This window comes from Rhinichthys klamathensis, unplaced genomic scaffold (assembly GCF_029890125.1).
Source record: "Rhinichthys klamathensis goyatoka isolate OS25496 unplaced genomic scaffold, OSU_Roscu_1.1 h1tg000430l_1, whole genome shotgun sequence".
Taxonomy (NCBI): domain Eukaryota; kingdom Metazoa; phylum Chordata; class Actinopteri; order Cypriniformes; family Leuciscidae; genus Rhinichthys; species Rhinichthys klamathensis.
In genome coordinates this window covers 317,111-338,323 of record NW_026606926.1, presented here as the reverse complement: position 1 = coordinate 338,323, position 21,213 = coordinate 317,111, and the positions used below count along the sequence as shown (strand labels likewise).

At 34.7% G+C, this 21,213-nt stretch overlaps 4 protein-coding genes across 7 annotated transcripts; all 4 read left to right on the top strand.

Moving 5' to 3' along the window:
- Positions 1-715: 715 nt before the first annotated feature.
- Positions 716-8,397, top strand: tcp11l2 (t-complex 11, testis-specific-like 2). Its single transcript, XM_056235765.1, has 10 exons — positions 716-865; positions 3,178-3,361; positions 3,864-3,996; positions 4,216-4,336; positions 4,426-4,649; positions 5,280-5,416; positions 6,355-6,542; positions 6,651-6,832; positions 6,982-7,154; positions 8,077-8,397. Exons 2-10 carry the CDS (start codon positions 3,190-3,192, stop codon positions 8,346-8,348), a joined length of 1,602 nt encoding a protein of 533 aa, XP_056091740.1. The 5' UTR covers positions 716-865; positions 3,178-3,189; the 3' UTR covers positions 8,349-8,397.
- A 1,568-nt stretch (positions 8,398-9,965) lies between these two features.
- On the top strand, positions 9,966-11,094 carry stmp1 (short transmembrane mitochondrial protein 1). The gene is made up of 3 exons (XM_056235751.1): positions 9,966-10,094; positions 10,293-10,346; positions 10,509-11,094. The coding sequence occupies exons 1-3, from the start codon at positions 10,080-10,082 to the stop codon at positions 10,584-10,586; spliced, it is 147 nt and encodes a 48-aa protein (XP_056091726.1). The 5' UTR covers positions 9,966-10,079; the 3' UTR covers positions 10,587-11,094.
- An 802-nt stretch (positions 11,095-11,896) lies between these two features.
- On the top strand, positions 11,897-17,789 carry golt1ba (golgi transport 1Ba). 3 transcript variants are annotated; one of them, XR_008803968.1, is made up of 6 exons: positions 11,897-11,977; positions 13,052-13,143; positions 13,592-13,770; positions 15,915-15,996; positions 16,975-17,037; positions 17,195-17,789. XR_008803968.1 is itself a non-coding variant. In XM_056235780.1 (6 exons), the coding sequence occupies exons 1-5, from the start codon at positions 11,953-11,955 to the stop codon at positions 16,981-16,983; spliced, it is 387 nt and encodes a 128-aa protein (XP_056091755.1). In that variant the 5' UTR covers positions 11,897-11,952; the 3' UTR covers positions 16,984-17,009; positions 17,195-17,789. The 3 variants fall into 3 exon arrangements, 2 of the variants coding, with proteins under 2 accessions (XP_056091755.1, XP_056091753.1); XM_056235780.1 differs by having other exon boundaries at positions 16,975-17,009; XM_056235778.1 differs by lacking the exon at positions 16,975-17,037.
- Positions 17,790-18,215: 426 nt separating this feature from the next.
- spx (spexin hormone) lies at positions 18,216-20,328 on the top strand. 2 transcript variants are annotated; one of them, XM_056235762.1, is made up of 5 exons: positions 18,216-18,724; positions 18,962-19,042; positions 19,246-19,303; positions 19,400-19,462; positions 19,862-20,328. In XM_056235762.1, the coding sequence occupies exons 1-5, from the start codon at positions 18,719-18,721 to the stop codon at positions 19,960-19,962; spliced, it is 309 nt and encodes a 102-aa protein (XP_056091737.1). In that variant the 5' UTR covers positions 18,216-18,718; the 3' UTR covers positions 19,963-20,328. The 2 variants fall into 2 exon arrangements, with proteins under 2 accessions (XP_056091737.1, XP_056091736.1); XM_056235761.1 differs by lacking the exon at positions 18,216-18,724 and having other exon boundaries at positions 18,907-19,042.
- Positions 20,329-21,213: the final 885 nt, after the last annotated feature.

Genomic DNA, 21,213 nt, shown 5'->3' with positions numbered 1-21,213 from the left:
CTTGCCTTGCTTTGTTTAGTTAACGTTACCATGGTTCTGTTTGAGTACAACTTGCTCTCAACGCTCAGGTAAACACGGTTTTTGAAGCATAAAGCATTAATAAAAACCTCAACGGAATTTGGCATGATAATTTAATACTCGTGATGATTTCTGAAATCTGAGAATCAGGTTCAGGAAGTGATTTAGTCTTTTGAATAATAACATCATCGTAATGATTTTTTGAGTCTTTTGAATGATAACAAATCATCGTAATGCTCGGTGGGAGGGATCAAACGAAAGATCGAACTCGCTTAATGTTGTCGACAGAATCAGAACAGAAACAAAGCGTTCGGATAAAACTGCCGCGGGCATTCGTCGACAATAAATGACTATGGTTTCATGTTTTGATACTTTCTACAGGAGTTCGCTTTGACTACAAAAGCATTTAATGTACTTGACGTCACATCCGTAAACAAAAAAGCTCATGCAAGCTGGGCTGTACCAATATGTTACTAGGGGGTGCGCATCAGTCTAGTTACATCCGACATTGTCGAGATTCTTTGTTTGTTTTATTGAAAAAACAACTTTTCAATAAAAGCACAACTTTTTCGTTCTTATTCGTTTATTTAGTTTCACTTTCTACCGGTTGTATGTGAATTTCTCAAATTAGCTTTAATCTTTTTATCGAAGACAAAACGTCGAAAACCCTATAGCTGCATAATAATAGATTATCCCTGTTTCACAAAACAGTACAAGTCAAGTCATTTTAAAGAGCCCTTTAAAGTCCCACAGAGAAGGAGTATCGATATATTTCATCTACAAATCGAGAAAAGCTCGGTTGTCCACTGTTGTTTGCCAAGTCTCCACTATCGGGGACTTGACTCAGGTAATTGTTACATATAACAGTTAGGTTTATCTGTCTAGAGTTTATATAAGTGATATTTCTTGGTAAATTCAAAGAGCTGGACAACGGTTATGTTTACATAATTAACTAAAATGGATTAATATGCGTTTATAATCAAGCATTATTGGAAAATTACCACAAGTGGAACACGTACGTTGCTGCGTAGTTCGCTTTTATTAAATGACCAGACGCGCTGACGTCGTCTTATTTATAAATATTTATTTCACATACAACCCATAAAGTTACTGTTTATTAAATCCACGTTGCCCATCTTTAAACGAACTGGGGTTTTGCGTGATCTGGAAAGTCCAGTTCGGCTGCTCGTCTGCTTTGACAGTCTGCTCGTGTTTTGCCCTTGTTTGTGTGCTGAAGATTAGGTCACGTGTGCATCGCAGCTGAGCACAGTGTGTACTGCGTGTCTCGCGCTGTTTACTGCACCTCCTTTTTTAGGGTCCAAATCTGCACGAGCCGTGACCGATGCCAGTGGTGCTGTCCTTGGTGCCTCCCAATTTAAACCTGGCTGAGGATGTACATATGTGCAATTGTGCATGGCTTTCGGTTTTAACCATGCGAACTACTGAACGGGTCGCAGTGTTTTTCCCCTATGCTTAAAACAGATGCTCTCTTTTGCGAGTAACAAGAATGGAAGGGTTTGAACATGTTATGTCATTGGGCTTTCTATTGGAACCAGGCTCCAAACACTGGTTTAAGTATTGGTGTTTGTTACTGTGTTGATTGTTATAAACTTACTTGAGACCAATCAGGAGCAAATTGAGGCACACACATATCCAGTTCATACAAGTACCCTATTTTGCATGGTGAAGTCGACATTATGGTTTTAACATTATAATAAAACTAAATAAAGCATTTCAGCAAATTATAGTAACTATTATTAAAGGGACAAAAGCATTTTAAAGCATTTTTTTTTTTAATTCAGTGAGCAGTATAATTTATTTTTGATTCATTTTGAATTATCTATTATTTTCATATTTCCAGTTTTCATATTAATTTTAGTAATTTTTTTCTGTGCTTTTGTCATGATTTATTTAAAATTTTCTATTTGGATTTAATTTGTATTTATTTCACTTTTAGTTGTATAGTAATTTTAGTTTTAAACAAACTTTAGCTGTCAAGGCAACATTCTGCATTTTCGTTTAAGTTTCGTCTACGTTTTTCATCTAATTTTGATTTTATTTCAGCTTTTTCAACCAGTATGACTTTTTACTTCAGTGAAACACAAAATTAGACTTTGGTGCATTTTTTCCCCATACAATGAAATGCTTCCTTCACGGAATAAAACAATTTAAAAGATAATTGAGACTTTTTATCTCACAATTTTGACCTTTTTTTTTTCTCACATTTGCGGGTTTACATCTCGCAATTCTGACTTTTTTTCTCGCAATTCTGAATTCTTTTCTCAGAATTGTGAGAGATAAGTTTGCAATTGCAAGTTATAAAGTCCAATTCTGTGGAAAAAAAACTTCCTGTAAAACTTTTAATATAAATTGCGAGTTTATGTCTCACAATTTTGACTTTATAACACACAATTACGACTTTATAACTTGCAATTGCGACTTAAACTAACATTCTCAAAATGTGCAGATCATTTTTGTTGTTTTACAGTACCACTCTGAGTCTGAGACAACTTCTGTTGTAACAGCATTAATCCAAATGAGTAATAGGTAAACTTGTATAAACAATAGTTAAACAATCAGTTTTGTCAGAGCATCATGCATAATAGGTAGGATTAGTCACTAGCTTATACGAATGCATTTTATTAATTAATGAAGGGCATTGTTTATTTAATTTTTTTCCTGATGCTGACTCAACATTTACTAGAGTTGAATAAGCTTAAAAGACTAGCAGTTACTCGGTTACATCAGGAAACAGGTGTGTAGTGGAGCCTATAAAGGCAAAGGAGTGTAACAAGATCGGTTTGCTTTTAAAGATCACGCTGCTATCAGGCGTTATCTGTTACCCAAGAGACGGCACTGTTCAACGTCTGAATCACATTTAAAATACAATGTCCCTTTGTGGATGAATACCCACATGAATATCACTGAGCCCTTTTGTTGCCCATTTATTTTCTCTACCCTTTGCAATTCACTTTTCTTTGTTATGTCAACGAAGCTTTATGTTCTTGTGGAATTTTCCAGCACTGAAAGTGTGCCAGCTCTAACCTTCCCATTTAAAGCATCAGCTTCAAGCTCTTCCCAAAAACACCCTTCATTTTAGCCACAACAAGACTCCGTGCATTGTGTATGTTACATCATACCTTATTAATGCATTTGCAGCAGCCACTCACAATGCCACTGAATGACGAACGTCCCACTTCCACATCAACGGTGGCCAGTGAGGAGCAGAACAGCGACACAGAGTCATCGGGAAGGTGCGACAGTCTGACCTCGTCTAGCGATGTGGACTTTTCCCGCCAGAGCTTCACCAGCGATTCGTCCAGCAAACACAACTCTCCTTCCTGTAGGTGTCCCACTAAAATGAAAATGCATAAGCAAATCAATCATATGCTTATTTGTGTAGATTTATTTGACACTAGATTTATCGCAGAAGGAGCTTAACATTCATTATGTAGGAATGTACTGTTTGATAAAGATCTAGTGTTATTTTAGTATTTATAACTAACAGCCTATAGTATTTATGCTTTTATTTTTATATTTTCAGTTTTTATTAGAATTTTTAGTTAAATTTCTTTCAAATCATTTTGTTGCATGTTTTTGTTTTTTCATTCTTTTTTTATATTTCAATTTGATTTGACAATTTAGTACTTAAACTCTTGCCAACTAACTGCAATGAAAAGTTTTTCTGATATTTGTATTTTGTTTTAGCTTGATTTCAATGACCAAAAACAATTGTATTTCTTAGTTTCAGTCAACAATATTAACATCTAAATATATATTTTTTGTTGTTTATAGTGTATATATAATAAATGGTCTTTTAACCTGTATTCCCACTGTGTCTTCAGGCAGCCCACCAAAAACAGTAACGCTTGACGAGGTCATGTCCTCGGCCCGGGACCTTTCTAATCTGAGCCTGGCTCATGAGATCGTAGTCAACCGAAACTTCCACCTAGAGCCTCCAGATCTACCTCAAAACAGGTACTAAACTAATTCATAATTTCCAGATCTGAGACCCACTTGATGTTTGGTATAGATGGGAATTAAGGGTGATGATCAAGAAAACGTACACAAGAAATATACAATTAAAAGATTTAGTTAATATATTTATGCAGCATTGTTTAGCATTTTTTTAATGATTTAAAATTAATATAATTAATAAATAAAATGCATAATAAATATAAAACAATTGATTCCAAGCCTGGAGAAGAGAGTTAAGGATATGGTGCACAAGGCCTTCTGGGACTGTCTTGAATCTGAGCTGAACAATGACCCCCCTGAGTATGGTCACGCCATCAAACTACTGGAAGAGATCAGAGAAGTAGGTTACACCTTTACTCTGATACAGTGATGAAAAACAGTCTGATGGTAAACGATTCATTGATCACTTATTTTTTCCTATCATCAAAGACCCTACTGTCCTTCCTTAACCCCGGGGCCAACCGCCTGCGTACTCAGATTATGGAGGTTCTAGACATGGACCTGATCCGCCAACAGGCTGCCAACAATGTAGTTGATATCCAGGGCCTTGTGTCTTACATCATCAATACTATGGGCAAGTTCTGCGCGCCGGTCCGAGACGATGAAATCAAGAAGCTTAAGGAGAATTCAAGCGACGTTGTGAAACTGTTCAAGTATGTTCGAGCGGTCTTTTTGTATGCATTTGCAGAACTAGGCAAATTTCCCTTTAGAGCCTATTGGTTGGTATAATAACATGACAAATAATGGGTCCTATTCACTAACCATGCATCCACAAATTTGTGCATGAAATTGGTGTACGTACATTTTTATAAACAATTCATGAGTCACCCATTTAAACCATGCATGTGCAAAAATCACATACTAAAGGTGGTGTTATTGTTAAAATGGATATTTAACCACAGATATAAAGGTGCATTATAGCTGAGAGTGACAAAAAGCTGTAAAGGAAAGGTTGTGCGGAAAGCCCTTAATTTAAAGCCCGACTCATCTCAGGCATTCAGATGCTAATTTAGAATATTCCAAATGTACTAACATTAGAACGAGGTTAAGAACAAATTTGTGCGCATAAGAACTTGCTGTGAATTTTCGTGATAAGTTGTCCAGTGCATACAAATGTAAATGATCCACGCAATTATTAGTGAATGAGACCCAGGAACTGAGGGTGATGTGGGACTGGGACACACATCAGTAATGGCGTTCTCTTCACTAACAGTCATATTTGATGCAAACATTCGCCGGAGGTAAAATAATTAAGTTTTAAATGGCAACTTGTGTTGTAAAAGGGAGATCTTCCGGGTGCTGGACCTGATGAAAATGGACATGGTGAATTTTACCATCCAGAGCCTAAGGCCAGAGCTTCAGAGGCAGTCGGTAGAGTATGAGAGAGCCAAGTTTCAGAGCATTCTGGAAAGAACTCCCAGTAAGTCCACAAACTAACCCGAGATGAAAATTATTTGAATGGATAGTTCACTAAAAAAAAAAAAAAAAAAAGACAATTCTGTCATCGTTTACTTACCCTCATGTCATTCCAAACCTGTGTGAGATGTTACGAATATGTTTTTGTCCATACGCTGTAAACAGAATAAAACTGGAAGCTGTGGTTGCCAAAATTATTCTGTAAAGGTACAGTAAAAATGTAAACATATTTACAGAACAAACAAACAAAAAAAATCACTTTATACCGGTATATCCAATAGCCTTCTTTTCTGCTGAATTAGCAAGGCCATGCTCCTACTCAAATCTGTTTTGTACTTTTAACATATACTGACACCCACTATAATAAAACTGGTGGTAAAGAGAAAAGCCACAATGGATCAAAGATCAAACACGTAAAATAATGCAATAAACATTCATTTAACAACATAAGATGGAACATAAAATCTTAATTTATAACTCATAATTAAGCAGGAGCATAATTATTCAAATTAAAAACACCATCAAATGTGAAGTGTCACAGGGAATTGTGGAAATGCCAGTTTACGGTTTTCACTGTAAACTATAAGTTGATTTGATCTTTTTACTTCCAAAAATGGTACATTTTGCAGGATTTTACTGTAAAATGACATGTAAGGTTAGATCTATTAGTTTTTCTCCGTATACTTACTCTATTACTGAACTTACTGTTAGCCATTTTTACTTGCTTTTTTAATACAGTTAATATTACAGTCATTTTTTTTACCGTGTACAATAAGTCAATGGGGTCCAAAACGACATAATTTTCTAAATGTCTTCTTTTGGTGTTCCACAAAGTCACACAGGTTTGGAACGAGGAATAAATGATGACAGAATTTTCATTTAAATGGATTGTTTTTTGCACATCTGGGCTCTTAACCCTGGACATCATTGTAATTCCCCCAGATGCTTTGGACCACACAACCGAGTGGATCAGATCCTCAATAGAGGAGGCCACTCAAGTCATGTCATCGACAGAGAAGAGCAGCAATTCTGGGCAGAGCTGCAAACCCTTACCAGGGCCCACACTGGTGCTAAATACTGCCTACATAAGTCTTCTCACCTGGGACGAGAGCAAGGGCCCTCTGCCTGAGGTTGGAGCACAAACACGCAGTTATCGTATTGAGCTTTGATATCAAATTCATAATGCATCTTTTTAAGAGCTTTTTTAAGATCTAACAGTCTGTATTTTGCACTTGCAGACTATAATTACGGACGAATCGAGGTTGCAGGAGATGCAGCGCTCTCTTCAGCTGTATCAAAACGTTGCGTCTGTTCTGCTGATAGTCTACAGCTCAATAGGAGGAGCCGTGTCAGGCCTGCCCGCTCTTGTCGAGCGCCTTAAGAAGATGACAGCAGTGCTGCTGGAGGGCATGCATAGAGCGTACGTCAGATCTGTGTCCTTCCCCAAAACTCTGCTCAGGCCAACACACGCACGCATTACTGCACACATACTTCTACATAAATGTAATGAAGGTGTCAATCTAAAAGATCTTTTCTTTCTCCTTTGTTTTCTATCCATTTGGCTTACAGAGACTTCAACCTTAATGAAGCTCTTGGTAACGTCAGCGCTCAGATCTGCTGTGAGGTCAGCAAGTCTTTGGCTGAAAGAAACTTCCCAGTCCTCTCGACTGAACTGCAGGCAACTCTAAAGGGCCAGATCTGTGACATCACCCAGGAAAACAACCCAATACGCACTCTTGTTGGTAAGGAAAACGCAATGTTTGGGTTCAAGCTATAGCATTTGCGGCACTGCAAAAAAATTACTTTCTTACTCAAAATCAATAGTACAAATATCTAAACATTCATAAAATCAATATACATTTACTTGAGAAGTGTAATGACTTTTGGTCTTGTTTTGATTTGTTGTGGTTTTTGCTTAAAACAAGAAAATCTGCAAGTTGGGTGAGAATTTTCTTGTTTTCCTTTGAATTAAGTTTTTCTTCTCCCACTGGCAGATATTTTTTTCTTGTTTCATGCATAGTCACTTAATTTTGAAGTATCTTGATTTAGGAAAGTTTAGACATTTGTACTGGAAAATAAGACAAAATGCTGAATAACTTTTTTGTTGTGTGATATTATTTTCCTCAAATAATTATGACTCCTCCCTTGTTTCCAATATTTAAAAAAAAATCATAAATCATGGTTACGGTGAGGCACTTACAGTGGAAGTGAACGGGGCCAATGTTGAAGGGATTTAAAAGCGGAAATGTGAAGCTTGTAGTTTTACAAAAGCATTTACATAGATTATTTTGTTAAAGCTGTAAAGATAATTTATATAAGTTGTAAAATCGCATATAACAGTTAGCATGCATTTATTTCACACTAAAAATCATGGTAACATGCATATTGTTCACGTTTTGTAGCCATACTGCTGAAACAGGGATATTTTAATGTTTATAAATTGGCCCCATTGACTTCCATTGTAAGTGCCTCTATGTGACAGATTTTTGCTTTTTATTTAATTCATTTTTTTCATGAAAATGAAAATGAAAGTGGAAATTATGTTGTTCAATTGTGTGGTAATCACCATTATTCCACAAATGCCATTGATTGAACTTAACTTGTACTAAACTCATATTGCCTTGAAAGCCTGTATCATTTGAATGTGCCTATTCTGTCCCACAGAGGGAAGGGTACATCAGTACTTCAGGGTGGTCCTTGCCTCTACCAACTCTCACAGGACACCCCCTCCCGTACCGCCAGGCTTGGGTCTGATCCAGCAGGAGCTCATGGGACTGGGGGTCAGTTTTGTCAACCTCGTCAACTTCAACAAAAAGGTTTACGGTCCTTTCTACGTAAGCATCCTGAAGAATCTACTTTTTGTCAACACGCAAGCACCAACTCTGCAAAATGGGATCGCACAGAGTTCACCCAGCAGCCCACTGGAGTCCAAATAGACAAGGATGCTTCTTCTGTTCCCCGTTATCATACCCAGACATTTCACTTATGTGTTTCCAAGTGAGTTATTTGATGATTGATTCTAGGGTTTCACTCCTGTACAAAGAAGACTAAAGAACAACTATGTGGTATGGTGCTTAAAATGAAAAAGTATGGATTTTCGTGGTTTATAATGCTACAAACAAACTATGTTGTTTTCCAAGTAATATTTTTAGCATATCTCTAACTGTAGTTTTAACTTGACAGTGTTACTGCAATAGAAAGACAGTCGTTACGTACTATTTAGGTGCAAGGCAGAAACTTTTATATATATATATATATATATATATATATATATATATATAAACTGCTGTTAAAGACATAGCCAAAAGAAGCTAATATATTTACATAGACAATTTACAGACATTTGAGAATGTGCATTTATTATATCCGTTTAGAGATACCCGTGTATGTTGTATCCCATTCCCAGATTCTAAGATTATAAAAATGTTTGTTGGAGCATATTAAAATCCATCGGTGACGAAGTGAAATTATACTTTGTGTTTGGTACACATTTTTTAAAAGTATTACAATTGTTAACTGTATTTGAAAAAATTCTATATTTCTGTGTAATTTGAAGTGGAAGAAACTTGAAATTACTTAAAGAGGGAGAATCCAGAACTCTGACAAGAAAATTTGAACAATAGTTAAATTTAAAAAAAATATTACATTTTTTAAAAAAATTTTTTTTATTTTTTATTGTGATGTTAATCATATTGCGATCATACAATTAACATGTCATATGAGTAGACACAATATATTTCTCCCCCCCCCCCCCCCCCCCCCCTCCCCCCCCCTCCCCCCTTCTTACCCCTTCTTTCCCTTCCCCTCCTTTACACCCCAGTGATTAAACATTTTTGGTCCTGGTAGTGTCATTTAATATAATTATGACTGCATGATTATTTGTTTTCCTTTTTTTCCCTTTTAGACGTCAACATTTGGGTTAGTTTTGTATGCCGTTTGTATGCCATTGTGCTTTGGTTACAAGCATGTTTATTTTAGTAATGTTGTTTATAAAACATTTAAGGGGATTGTCTTATATATTGTCTGTGCTTATATAATTCAATTGTTGATAGCTTTACTTTACCTATTATCAAGAACCTTGTATTGCTTGGGATTCATTTTTTTGTGACAAAGTGAATGAATGACATCTTTGTGTGGAAAGCCATTTTCATATAAACATGACAGACCTTCAATTGAACAATTTTGCAATATGTATTGTTTGTTTTCCAGATGTATGTGAGAACCCTCATAAGAACAAAACAATATATGTAGTGTGACAAGCACTAAAAAAATTAATAAAAGAAAGTGTGAAAACTAATATTTATTTTAAACATTTGTTTCTGCATTCACCTGGCATAGTCTTTAATTTTCTTTTATATTAAATTAAAAATTAATTATTTGTTATTACTTTAAAATTTTAAATGTGATGGGGAAAATAATATTAATAGTTGAATCACAATCTTATCTGTATTTAATTTGTTTTAGTGCAATTAAACATTTTCTGTACCCTTTCACTTATAAATTAAGACCTTTATTTTGCAGGAATACTACTTCCGGTGTATGTGTTGGTGTTGTCATGCTGACGACATAGGAAGCTAATTTAAGGCTAGCCGTGTCAAACGACCATCCTAACTTTCGGGATCAGTGTCACTTTTATTTAGTTTTTACATAATTTCAAATCTGGAATCATGATGCAATTCATTGTAAGTGTTTACATATGTTTGTATGATTGTAATCGTGTGTTTAGTAGCTTGCTAATTCGCATTGAATTAGCTAACCGTAGCTAACTAACGTTAACGTTACGTCTCTTAGAATCTCTCAGATAAATGTAAACATTTTGTTAAAATAATAATTTTACAATATGAAAGAATGTATTTACCTGTCATATCTTGTTTTTCCAGCTTGGCTTCACTCTGGGGAACGTGGTTGGCATGTTTCTGGCACAGAACTACGAGGTTGTAAAGAATATTATTTATTTACATTATTAACTTTCTGATTTTGTCTGTGTCTGTCTAAAATCCCACGTAATAAACAAGTAGTCTAGAAATGGAGTAAAGCTCTACTGTTTAGTGATCAATGACTAACTTGTTTATTGCTTATTAAAACTTGTTTTCAAGGTACCAAACATTTCAAAGAAAATCGAGGCCTTTAAAAAGGACGTGGAAGCCAAGAAGAAACCCCCAGGCCCAGAGTGAAATATCAAATGGCTAATTATAATTAACTGAAGATGGAGGGACATTTAAGAACAAGCATATCATATATAGTGTGTGTTATTGTTAAGGTATGAACAAAAGAGCCCTCGAGATGCACGGTATATTGTCAAATAGTGCCTCTAAATCCCATTTGTTTTGAACGTTGATGTGTTCTGCATTTTGCATTGTATTCTCTCTCTCTCTCTTTTTTCTCTCCTAAATCAGGTTAGATTTGTTTAAACCTGATGAATTTTCTGTTACCTGTTGGATAATTATTCATTAATATATTTTTAAAACCCTATGTAAAATATGTTTGCCAGTTAAAACAACATCAGTTTGCAGTAACTTGATGTAGTTTTCTCTATTTATTGTGAAACAACATGTTTGCAGTGCAAATTGTTGGACAAATAGAAACTGCACACAAAAATCAGTTGTTCAAAACAAATTATGGAAGCATGTTTTAAAAGCTTCTTTATACTATAATGTAATAAAGATTATATATAAAATGCCATTTGTAAGTTGTTCGTTTTCTGCATTGTGGTGTTATTTTCTAGTAATACTTATGTCTACACACATTACATTTTTTAAAATTAAATTTAGATAAGACTTCAGAGCAGAGGTATAAGAAAATGAAGACTATGCTATAAAAATTGTATAATGGATAATAATTTATCTAAAATAAAATACACCAGAGAAACATGGGGTTTGGGTATATAATGCTCAATTGAACACCAAAGGGCACTTAAAATGACCAACAAAAAAAACCATTAAGATCGTTTATCTTCTCATGTGAAACTATACATCAGACAAAAGTCATAAACATAGAACGTAATGAATTACACAGACACGTCAAAAAGTTTGAACCAGGGCCATAGAAAAACGGCTCTGGTATGAACAATGTAGAAAGTTCCTCTAATTTTAAAAGTGTGGTTTTGTAAAAAAACACACAAAAAAAAAAACAACAACCGCCAGATGGCGCAGTAAACACGGAAGTAAACAGCTTTTCAGTATCCAAAATAAAACAGTTGCGTCTCTGTACATTTATTAATGTTAAAATTATGGTATATAAAAATATTACAACAAATAATTTAGATTTTTTAAATGTTAAACCGACGGTTGGATTTGTCCATAGTTGCATCAAACATGGGTTTAAAACAACCCAGCATTTTTTTTTGCGTAAATGTCTTAAACATGCTTTAGGATTTTTTTACGTAGTGTGTTTTTGACGTAGTTTTTCGAAGTATTAAATTAATACGAGATGCATTAATGTTTTTCGTATAAAGTTTCTCCGGATGTTGAGAGTGAGTGTTTCCGGTACTCGTGGCCGGGCCGCTCCTGTGACAGCAGCTGCTGCTCGAGACCAGCAAAGATGATCTCCCTCACCGACTCCCAGAGTAAGAACAGTACAACCTGTCTCACTGACAGCTTCTCGTAAGACAATGTCTATCGTCAGTGCATTCATCTATAAAGCCTGTTGTTTATAATTCCGCCTGTCTTAATGTTTATATGAGTAAATATACTCATGCAGCTGCGATCAGCTGTCACACCACTAGTAATAAGTCTAACGTAAAAATCATTGGAAGACACATTTATTATTAAAGATAATATCCGGCAAGATAGATACATAACTTTTAAAGACATCATTTTTTGGATACTTTGATTATAAGTATAATAAGTATAAGTGCTTTGTTATAAATTTACTTGATCTTCTTTGCTAATTTTATATAATAAATGTAAGTTTACCAAAAACAAACCTTTTTTTCTGTATTTTTGAAAGAATTTAAAATGTATCTTAATACTATTATATCTCCAGTAAATAAGAAAGCAAGTAGAACGACTTTAATTTGTACACTGGGATTGATGTATTAATATCTTACCCTCATGTTCTTTTCAGCCAATCATTGTTCACTCGTTTTTTCTCATGTGTATTTAAATGACATTTAACATATTGTTAAAACATTTTGTATATTGTATACAAAATTGTATATCATAAAAAAAGTCATTGGAAATAGACAAAAACAATTCTGGCTGTAAAACTGCTTTAATGTTGACAGTGACTAGTTAAATTAAGACAGAACAATCCTATCTACACAATTTCATATATATATATAATAAATATTATCGGTAACATTTTACAATAAGGTTTTCATTTGTTAAGATTAGTTAACTGCTTTAGTTAACATGAACTAACAAACAATACTAATACAATTTTACGATCAAAAGAAGTATCCGTTAACATTAGTTTATGCAATGTGAACAAACATGAACATTTTTTTTATCACTAACAAAGGTTAATAAATGCTGTAAAATATATATTGTTAGTTCATAATGGATTAATCAATGTTAACAAATGAGACTTTATTACCATATTAATGCAAATTATATTATTTATATACAAATTGACACTGTTAAAATGCATTTAAATATCTTTATATTAGTATAATGTATGGCTTTCACTCTCTCAACAGAAATTGGAATGGGGCTAACAGGATTTGGGGTATTTTTTCTGTTCTTTGGGATGATCCTGTTTTTCGATAAAGCCCTTCTTGCCATAGGAAACGTGAGTGGCCCCATTATGTTGTCATTAATATTTAAAATATAAGACTGTAACTATTTTATGTGTTACATTATATTGTATGGAAAATATAGTTATATTCGAATTTTTAATTGTACCAATATATATGTATTTCACACTTGCGTGTTTGTATTCCTTAATGTGTGTGCGTGCACAGTTAATTACATATAGTATATATACACGTTTGCATGCTTTCTGATCGGTTTCTTTTGTACAAGTTTGTTGTAAATGGCATCAACAGATTGTTCATATCCTTCAGTTGTGCTGCTTTTTCCTGCCATTAAGTGTCATTTCATAATAGCTAAAAAAAAAAAACATTTTTATACTGTTGTTTTGCTATAAACTTATTTATATTAGGTTAGCTTGTGTTCATTGTGATACATAAGCACAGATCTTTCTCTCTCACCTGTCTCTCGGTCTTCATTCGTCTCAGATCCTGTTTGTTATCGGCCTGGCGTTCGTAATCGGGCTGGAGAGGACGTTCAAGTTCTTCTTTCAGAAGCACAAAATGAAAGCCACCAGCTTCTTCTTAGGAGGCGTCTTGGTGGTGCTGATCGGGTGGCCCATCGTCGGAGTCGTTCTAGAGTTTTATGGCTTCTTTCTTCTATTCAGGTATTTTTTACAGGATTAAGAAGCCCTTTTCCAGGCAAATTATTCTACATAACTAGTAGCTAATTAGCAATGTTGCAGTTCGACTGTCTTTTAAATGCCTGATGCCAATACAGATTGACAGAAGGCAGATATAGATATTATATACAGATAAATGAGACAACAAAATGGAAATTAAATGAACACTTATTTCACACAATATTATTATATTAAAATGTACGGTAACACTTTAGTTTAGGGTCCAATTCTCACTATTAAAGGGGTGGTTCAGGATTTTGGACATCGGGCCTCATTACCAAGTTAGCTTTAGTGTTATTTATCAGTGGAGACAGTTTTCAAAAAATTTCATCCAGTCGTTCCAGTTGCATAGTTCGCCGGTGCTAGGCTAGTGCGAGTCAACGGTAACTGCTAGCCTGCCATTAAAAACAGTTTTACACGGTACACCAAAAGCAAATAAATTATAACGCCAGACTATCGATGTAAATGTCTGTTAAGAGAATAATGTTAGAAATCAAACTACTCTTGCATCTCAATGATCGCATTACATTTACAGGAACTAGTTTCTCAGCAGCGGTGGAATTTTACATTAGCCTGGATGCCAGCCCGAAACCCGCCCACAACATTTTTTGATCGGGAAGTTCGGTCTGGACTCGCTCCATTGAGGAGTAATTATAATATGATCGGTTCAGAAATCGTCGGGCCAATCAAATTGCCAGGGCGGGCTTTATACGATGATGGACAGATGATCTGCAGGGACGTAATCCTCACGTTATCAAAGAGCGCTTGGGTTGAACTGGTTTCCCTCAGAGATGACTGCAGCTGGAGAATTGAGATTTATAGATCCCGCTATCGCGTCTGTTGTAAAAGAAATCGACAGTGCATTCATTTTAAAAGACGAACTGAGAACTGCAATCAAGGCATTTGTCGATCGGAAAGATGTGTTTGCCGTCCTTCCTATGGGATTCGGCAAAAGTTTAATTTATCAGCTGGCTCCGATGGTAACTAAGAATATGGGACGCAATGAAAACCCTGTGCTCGTTGTGGTTTCTCCTTTGGTCGCACTCATAGAGGACCAAGTAAAAGAAGCGACACTCGTTATTTTACTACTTCTTCCAGCGTGCGTGCATTTGAGTTCTGTAGTTGACAACTGTGCTATGCAAAGTAGTTGACTAACTGCGTTGCTCTCATTGGTTGTAGGTCTATCCAATTGAGTGCAGAGTTTTTTTTTTCCTGGTTCGGTTAAGACACGCCTCATAATCAAAGCCCTATGAAGCAGTATCAGACTCACATTCTGACTAGAAAATGAGTAGGACGAAGTCAGGCTAATTTTACATTGCTCCGGGGCCGAAAAGTAAACACAGAACCGAAGTGCACTACAGTCGGGACTACCTCTCTCGGTTGCCTAGGTAACTACATATCACTCCGCCGCTGCTGTAGACTGTGCTAATAAATACAGGGAACAAAGTATAACGATTGCAATGCAATGAAAGTGTAGTTTGATTTTTAACATTATTCTCTCAACAGACATTTACATCGATAGTCTGGCGTTATAATTTATTTGCTTTTGGTGTACTGTGGATCATATATGTTTTTAATGGCAGGCTAGCAGTTACCGTTGACTCGCGCTAGCCTAGCACCGGCGAACTATGCAACTGGAACGACTGGATGAAATTTTTTGAAAACTGTCTCCACTGATAAATAACACTAAGGCTAACTTGGTAATGAGGCACGATGTCTAAAATCCTGAACCACCCCTTTAACTAGTTGCTTGTTAGCATGCATATTACTAGGATGTTGGCTGTTTATTAGTACACATATTAATGACTTATTCTGCATGACCATATTCTACATCCCTTAATCCTACCTAATACCTAAACTTAACTACCTTACTAACTATTAATAAGCAGTAATTAGGAGTTTATGGAGGCAAAAGTCGTAGTTAATAGTTAATAGTGAGAATTGGACCCTAAACTACTATATGTAGTGTGACCACATTATTCATGTAGTCTGTCTGTCAATTTTGTAACTGGCAAAAGGAGGAACTAACATTTTAGATCAATGGCAATGCAATGGCAATAACCTCAAAATGATCCCAAATAAATAATTGCTGATGATATCTGGGTGTATGTCCTTCTCTTCATGTGTAGGGGATTCTTTCCAGTGGTCGTAGGCTTCATCAGGAGGATTCCTGTGCTGGGATATATGCTGAATCTTCCCTTCATTAGTGGGGTAAGTTTTACTCAGGAGGGTGATGAAGAAGAGAGTGCACGGTTGCACTTTTTCCTCTCGTGCTTTTATTTCTATGCAAGGATCCTCTGCGATTGTAGTGAATTTAACACGTGTTTTAACCAGGCACAGTGCGACAAGTTATAAAAAAAACACTCTTTTGCTGTAACAAACATGAGCAGTCATCAGTTCTGATTGGATGTGATTGTGCTAGCATTTACACTGTCAGTGTGGACAGACAGATTATCAACTTATGTCACGTCTGGTTAGGACACATGTAAATTCACTTTAAATGCTTTTGCTTGCTTTAGCAGCTATGAGACTAACAGGCTTTTCCACTAAATCTAATACAAATCTTTGAAAACTAGTTATATTGTTGTTTAAATATATTCAAATATTTTGTTTTATATATATTTTATTATTATTATTAATACTTTTATTCAGCAAGCATGCTTTAAAATTGATCAAACATGACTGTAAAGACATTTATAATGTTACAAAAGATTTCTATTTAACTTTCAAAAATCTTAGGCAGCACAACTGTTTTCAACATTGATAATAGTAAATGTTTTTTGAGCTGCAAATCAGCATATTAGAATGATTTCTGAAGGGTCATGTGACACTGAAGACTGGAGTAATGATGCCATCTCAGGAATACATTTTAAAATCTATTATAATAGAAAACAGTTGTTTTAAATTGTAATATTTCACAATATTCCTGTTTTTAACGGTAATTTTGATCAAATAAATGCAGCCTTGGTGAGCATAAGAGATGCACTATCGTTCAAAAGAGTGTATGTTTTTTTATATCTACTACTAGATAGACCCTGTTTGAGTGGCATCATAGGTTTTGGATAACACAAGCGTTTAGATAAACACTTTTTTTGGGCAGTATTTCTACCTGTTTTCACCTTAATGTGAGAAAAGAGGCTTAGAGAAAAGAAAGGTGTCTTTCAACATGTGTTTGTTGTTCTTTTAAAGCCTTCCTAAGGCTGAGCGGACAGACAGCCATCTTGGTCAGTCACTGCCAATTCTGTCTTGCATGTGAGCATGAATCATGCCGTTCTGTGTGTGCACTGAATATTTTAATTGATAAATGCGCCATGAATCAGATGAGATGATATCATTTTATATATATAAATTAATTTTTTCCTTGAAAGTGTCCTAATCCTTCCATCATTTTCTGTTGTCGTTTCTCCAGTACGTGGACAAAATGAGTGAAAGCAACAACATGGTTTAACAGACTCTTTTTGACCACTTATTTATGATGGATTTTCTAAAGCTTTACCTTGAAACAGCCATGTGAAGTATAGAGCTCGTATTACCGGAGCTTTATATTCAGGACGTCTGAGAGATATTTACGTCAACGAGAAGCAAACTGTGCTGCGTGGAAAAGAAGCCACACCTTCGCCTGCCAGATCTATAGACTGCGTCACAACACCCAGCATCACTGCATCCCAGAAGAACTTTGCCCTACTTTATAAACGCAAACTTCACGAAGTTAACGGGTGTCCTCCCATGAGGAAAGGTTAGTTGGATGTGTGGAAGAGACTTCTGGAAGTCTGTATTCTGTTACAACAATGGTCTTGTTACACGGTGGTGTCTGTAGTTGTATTATAAAGATGGAGGAGAACTGGATGACTTTAATTTCTTGATTATCTATCACAACAAGTGTGATATTTACACTTTCTTATAAAATTAAACTGTTACTTTGTATCCGACTGGCACAGATGTTGTTATTATTATTATTAATTATGTTCTTTCTCTGTCTTAAATGCATTTCCAGCTGTTGTCACTGTAAATCTGAACATTGGAATAAAAAAATAAAAAAAGTTTAGCTGCCACTAACTTTTGTAAATATAAATGAAAAAATCCTGATATGAGTTTTTATTTCTTTATTAAATATTGGGGGTATACTGTAAAAATGAATGAAAAATATTTGCTGTACCAATTGTACACACATATACGTATTTATGTGTGTGTATATATACAGTATATATGTATGTGTGTGTGTGTGTATATATATATATATATATATATATATATCATCTTTTTGTATTCTGCATAATTCTTATTAATATATATGAATATTAATATAAAAAAAATTGTTTTATTGTTTTCTTCTGGAAATCTGAAGAATGGCAAATGATGTCTCAAGTATTTTGTCATTTTTTTACAGTGAGTGAGGAATGAGACTTGTTTTCTTCTTCAACCAGGTTGTTTCTCATCCATTATTCCCTTCAAGAAGAGACATAAATTACAAGCAGAGCCCAGCAGATATTTATATATATGGGAAACCCCATCAGCCGCACACTGTTCATTCATAAAAAACGATTAGCTGGTGTATTTGAGACGCTTCATTGCTGAAGGTGTAAACATATCAATACTTTCCGCCCTCTTCTTTTCATTAGTTACTATTAAAAGTGCACATGAATGAAATTTTCCCTTCGGCAAAGCTGCAAAGCATCCTAACTTACAGATGCGTGTCTTCAAACGCCATAGCAATAATGTAGGTTTATTATTTTTAAAGGAAGGGTTAACTAATGGTTCTGAAAGGTTCGTGGTCCGGCCCCGTCGTGAATCAATGGGACTTGACCTATAGCTGAAGACTAATTCATTCAACATTCCCCCACCCTGATGATTATAAATATCAAGGACAGACTTCACAGTCTTCACTCTTGATCTTTCCTCTGAGACTCAACAGCTGAAGAGGACGTCTGACACTATGAAAGTAAGTCCACATTAATGCTTGCATTCGTCTCAAACACTTTCAGCAATTAGCTTACAACTAGACAGAGTAAAAAAAAAAGAAGTGAAAGTGACAACCAGGAATTTAGTCATTTTAATATTAGGAATTTTGATACTTTTGTTCACAATATAAATAACGCTGAAGAGAAAAGAGGCTTTAGACACTGTTCTAAAAGGCTAATGGGAAATGATCAATTTGAACATGACTTCACCTTTCCAGGATTTAAGGACTCTTGCGGCGTACGCACTTGCGCTGTTACTTCTGGCAACATTCGTGTCCCATTCCTGGAGTGCGCCCAAGGTAATGAGATCCATCGTATTATACTTTGAATATTGTTTAATTTGACTAAACATTTATTATTTTAATTTAAACATTTTACTTGTGTCATTAGCTTTTATTTTATAAAAATATTTTATATTTTAAAATAATACTTAATTCTGTTCTACATTAAACGGAGCAAATATATATAATTTATTATATATATATATTATATTTTATTAAAGGGCAGTTTTCAGCGTCGGAATTGGACACCCCAAGCCATGTTATATTTGAAAGGAACACGTAAGTTACTGCTGTTTTTTTAACCATATCTGTGTCTAAAACTGCATATATGTTCCATTTTGGGTTTTTTTAATGAACTTTTCATGTCTATTATAGAGGGGCGGCGCTTTGTGTCAGAAGACAGAAATGAAGGGGACTTGTATGACACAATACGCTTGGGTATGAATTATTAATTATATATCTCATAATTTGTAAGCTTAACCGTTATTTTTGCATGGTGAAACTTCAGTGTTCATGCGGCACGCAAGTGTAAGTACAATTGTAAAATGTATGCTAGTAAAATGTAAGCTAGTAATATAAGCTAGTAAATACATGTAAAAAAAAATATTTTCATGACTTTTTCACTTTAGTCAAATCAACTTAGATAATTAATGTGGTTCAGATAACATATTTTGAGTTTCTATTTATTAAACCAATCTCCATTGTATTAACTCAAAATTTTGAGTTCATTGAAATTAAAAATTTTAGTTAAACCAAAAATATTTCTTTTACAGTGTACTTCTAATGCAAATACATTGTAGCATGAACGCTAATGTAAATTGTAAACTCTCTCTACAGAGTCACGCAGCCAAAACACAGAAAACCTGAGCATGTCTAAAGCGGCTGCATTTCTGTTAAATGTTCTCCAGCAAGCCAGAGACCAGGGTGAGCCTTACTGAAACCAGCTAAAAGAGCTCGAACAACTCACTCTTGCATCTGAATCATGTGGAATGTAATGTTTTCAAGTTCACCCTCAGCTACGATGATGCCTGTGTTTAACTTCTCTGAAGGTTCATCATTTAATGTTCAACACTATTACAGTAACACTCGAGTAATGTGGAGTTATGTTATGTTTCCAGATTGTTTGCATCATTCCACGTGGACTTGGACTGATAATTTAAGTAACACAAGGAATAGTGCAAAGACTGATTTTAAGGCATTTTAATTTCTTTTTGTTTTATTTCAGGTGAAATAATGGATTGTTTTTTCAAGACATATCATCTTGGAAAAGAGACTATTTATGATGATTGAAATTCTGTACAGACTTTGTTTCCTTTTCATTTTCTCATGTTAAATCAACATGTGAATTGAATGGCCTGTAAAATACATTTTTGAGAATGTCTGAACTTTTTCTCAATTAATTAAACTAAATTTGCACTGATAACTGCTACCATGAGTGAGACTTTTTTTGGTTGCACTTTATTTTAAGATGTCCTTGTTACAGTGTAATTATACCATTGTGTACAAACTCAAAGCAATATTAATTAACAACATAGGATTAGGGTTTGGTTTAGTTGCTTGTAATTATGCATAATTTACATAGTCAGTACATGTAACGTATAACAAGGACACTGAAATTTCCACCTTTTTAACAAAACATGGATGGGATGTTTTACATTTCTGCACATTAAAGTTGTTATTAAAACTTTGCATATCTTGGAAATATACATCAGATTTTGTTTGACATTTTCTCTATTACAGCCTCATGGCACCAACATACCAAAAATAAAAATAACCCACTAATATCTCACCAGTGGAACATACATGATATTTCATACAGTGGACTGTCTGAGACTTAATAGTGAAAATGTTTTTGTTTTTTCTATATTTATAAGTGTATTAATTATACATTTAAGTACTAACTGCATGTACTTACTATATAATAAGTGTTAGGGTTTTGTTTAGGGTTATTTGCATGTAATTATGCATAATTTATAGTTATTACTACAGTACCTGTAAAATAAAGTGTTACTGGAATTTTAAACGGGAAATGTTTAAAAAACAAACAAACAAAAAAACATGCAACTAACCTTAAACCAAACCCTAATCCCAACCCTAAAGTAAGTACATGTTAATTTAAATTACTTAGTGCTTAAATGCATATTTACACTGTAAGGACACCCTAAAATAAAGTGTAACCCAAATCTTTT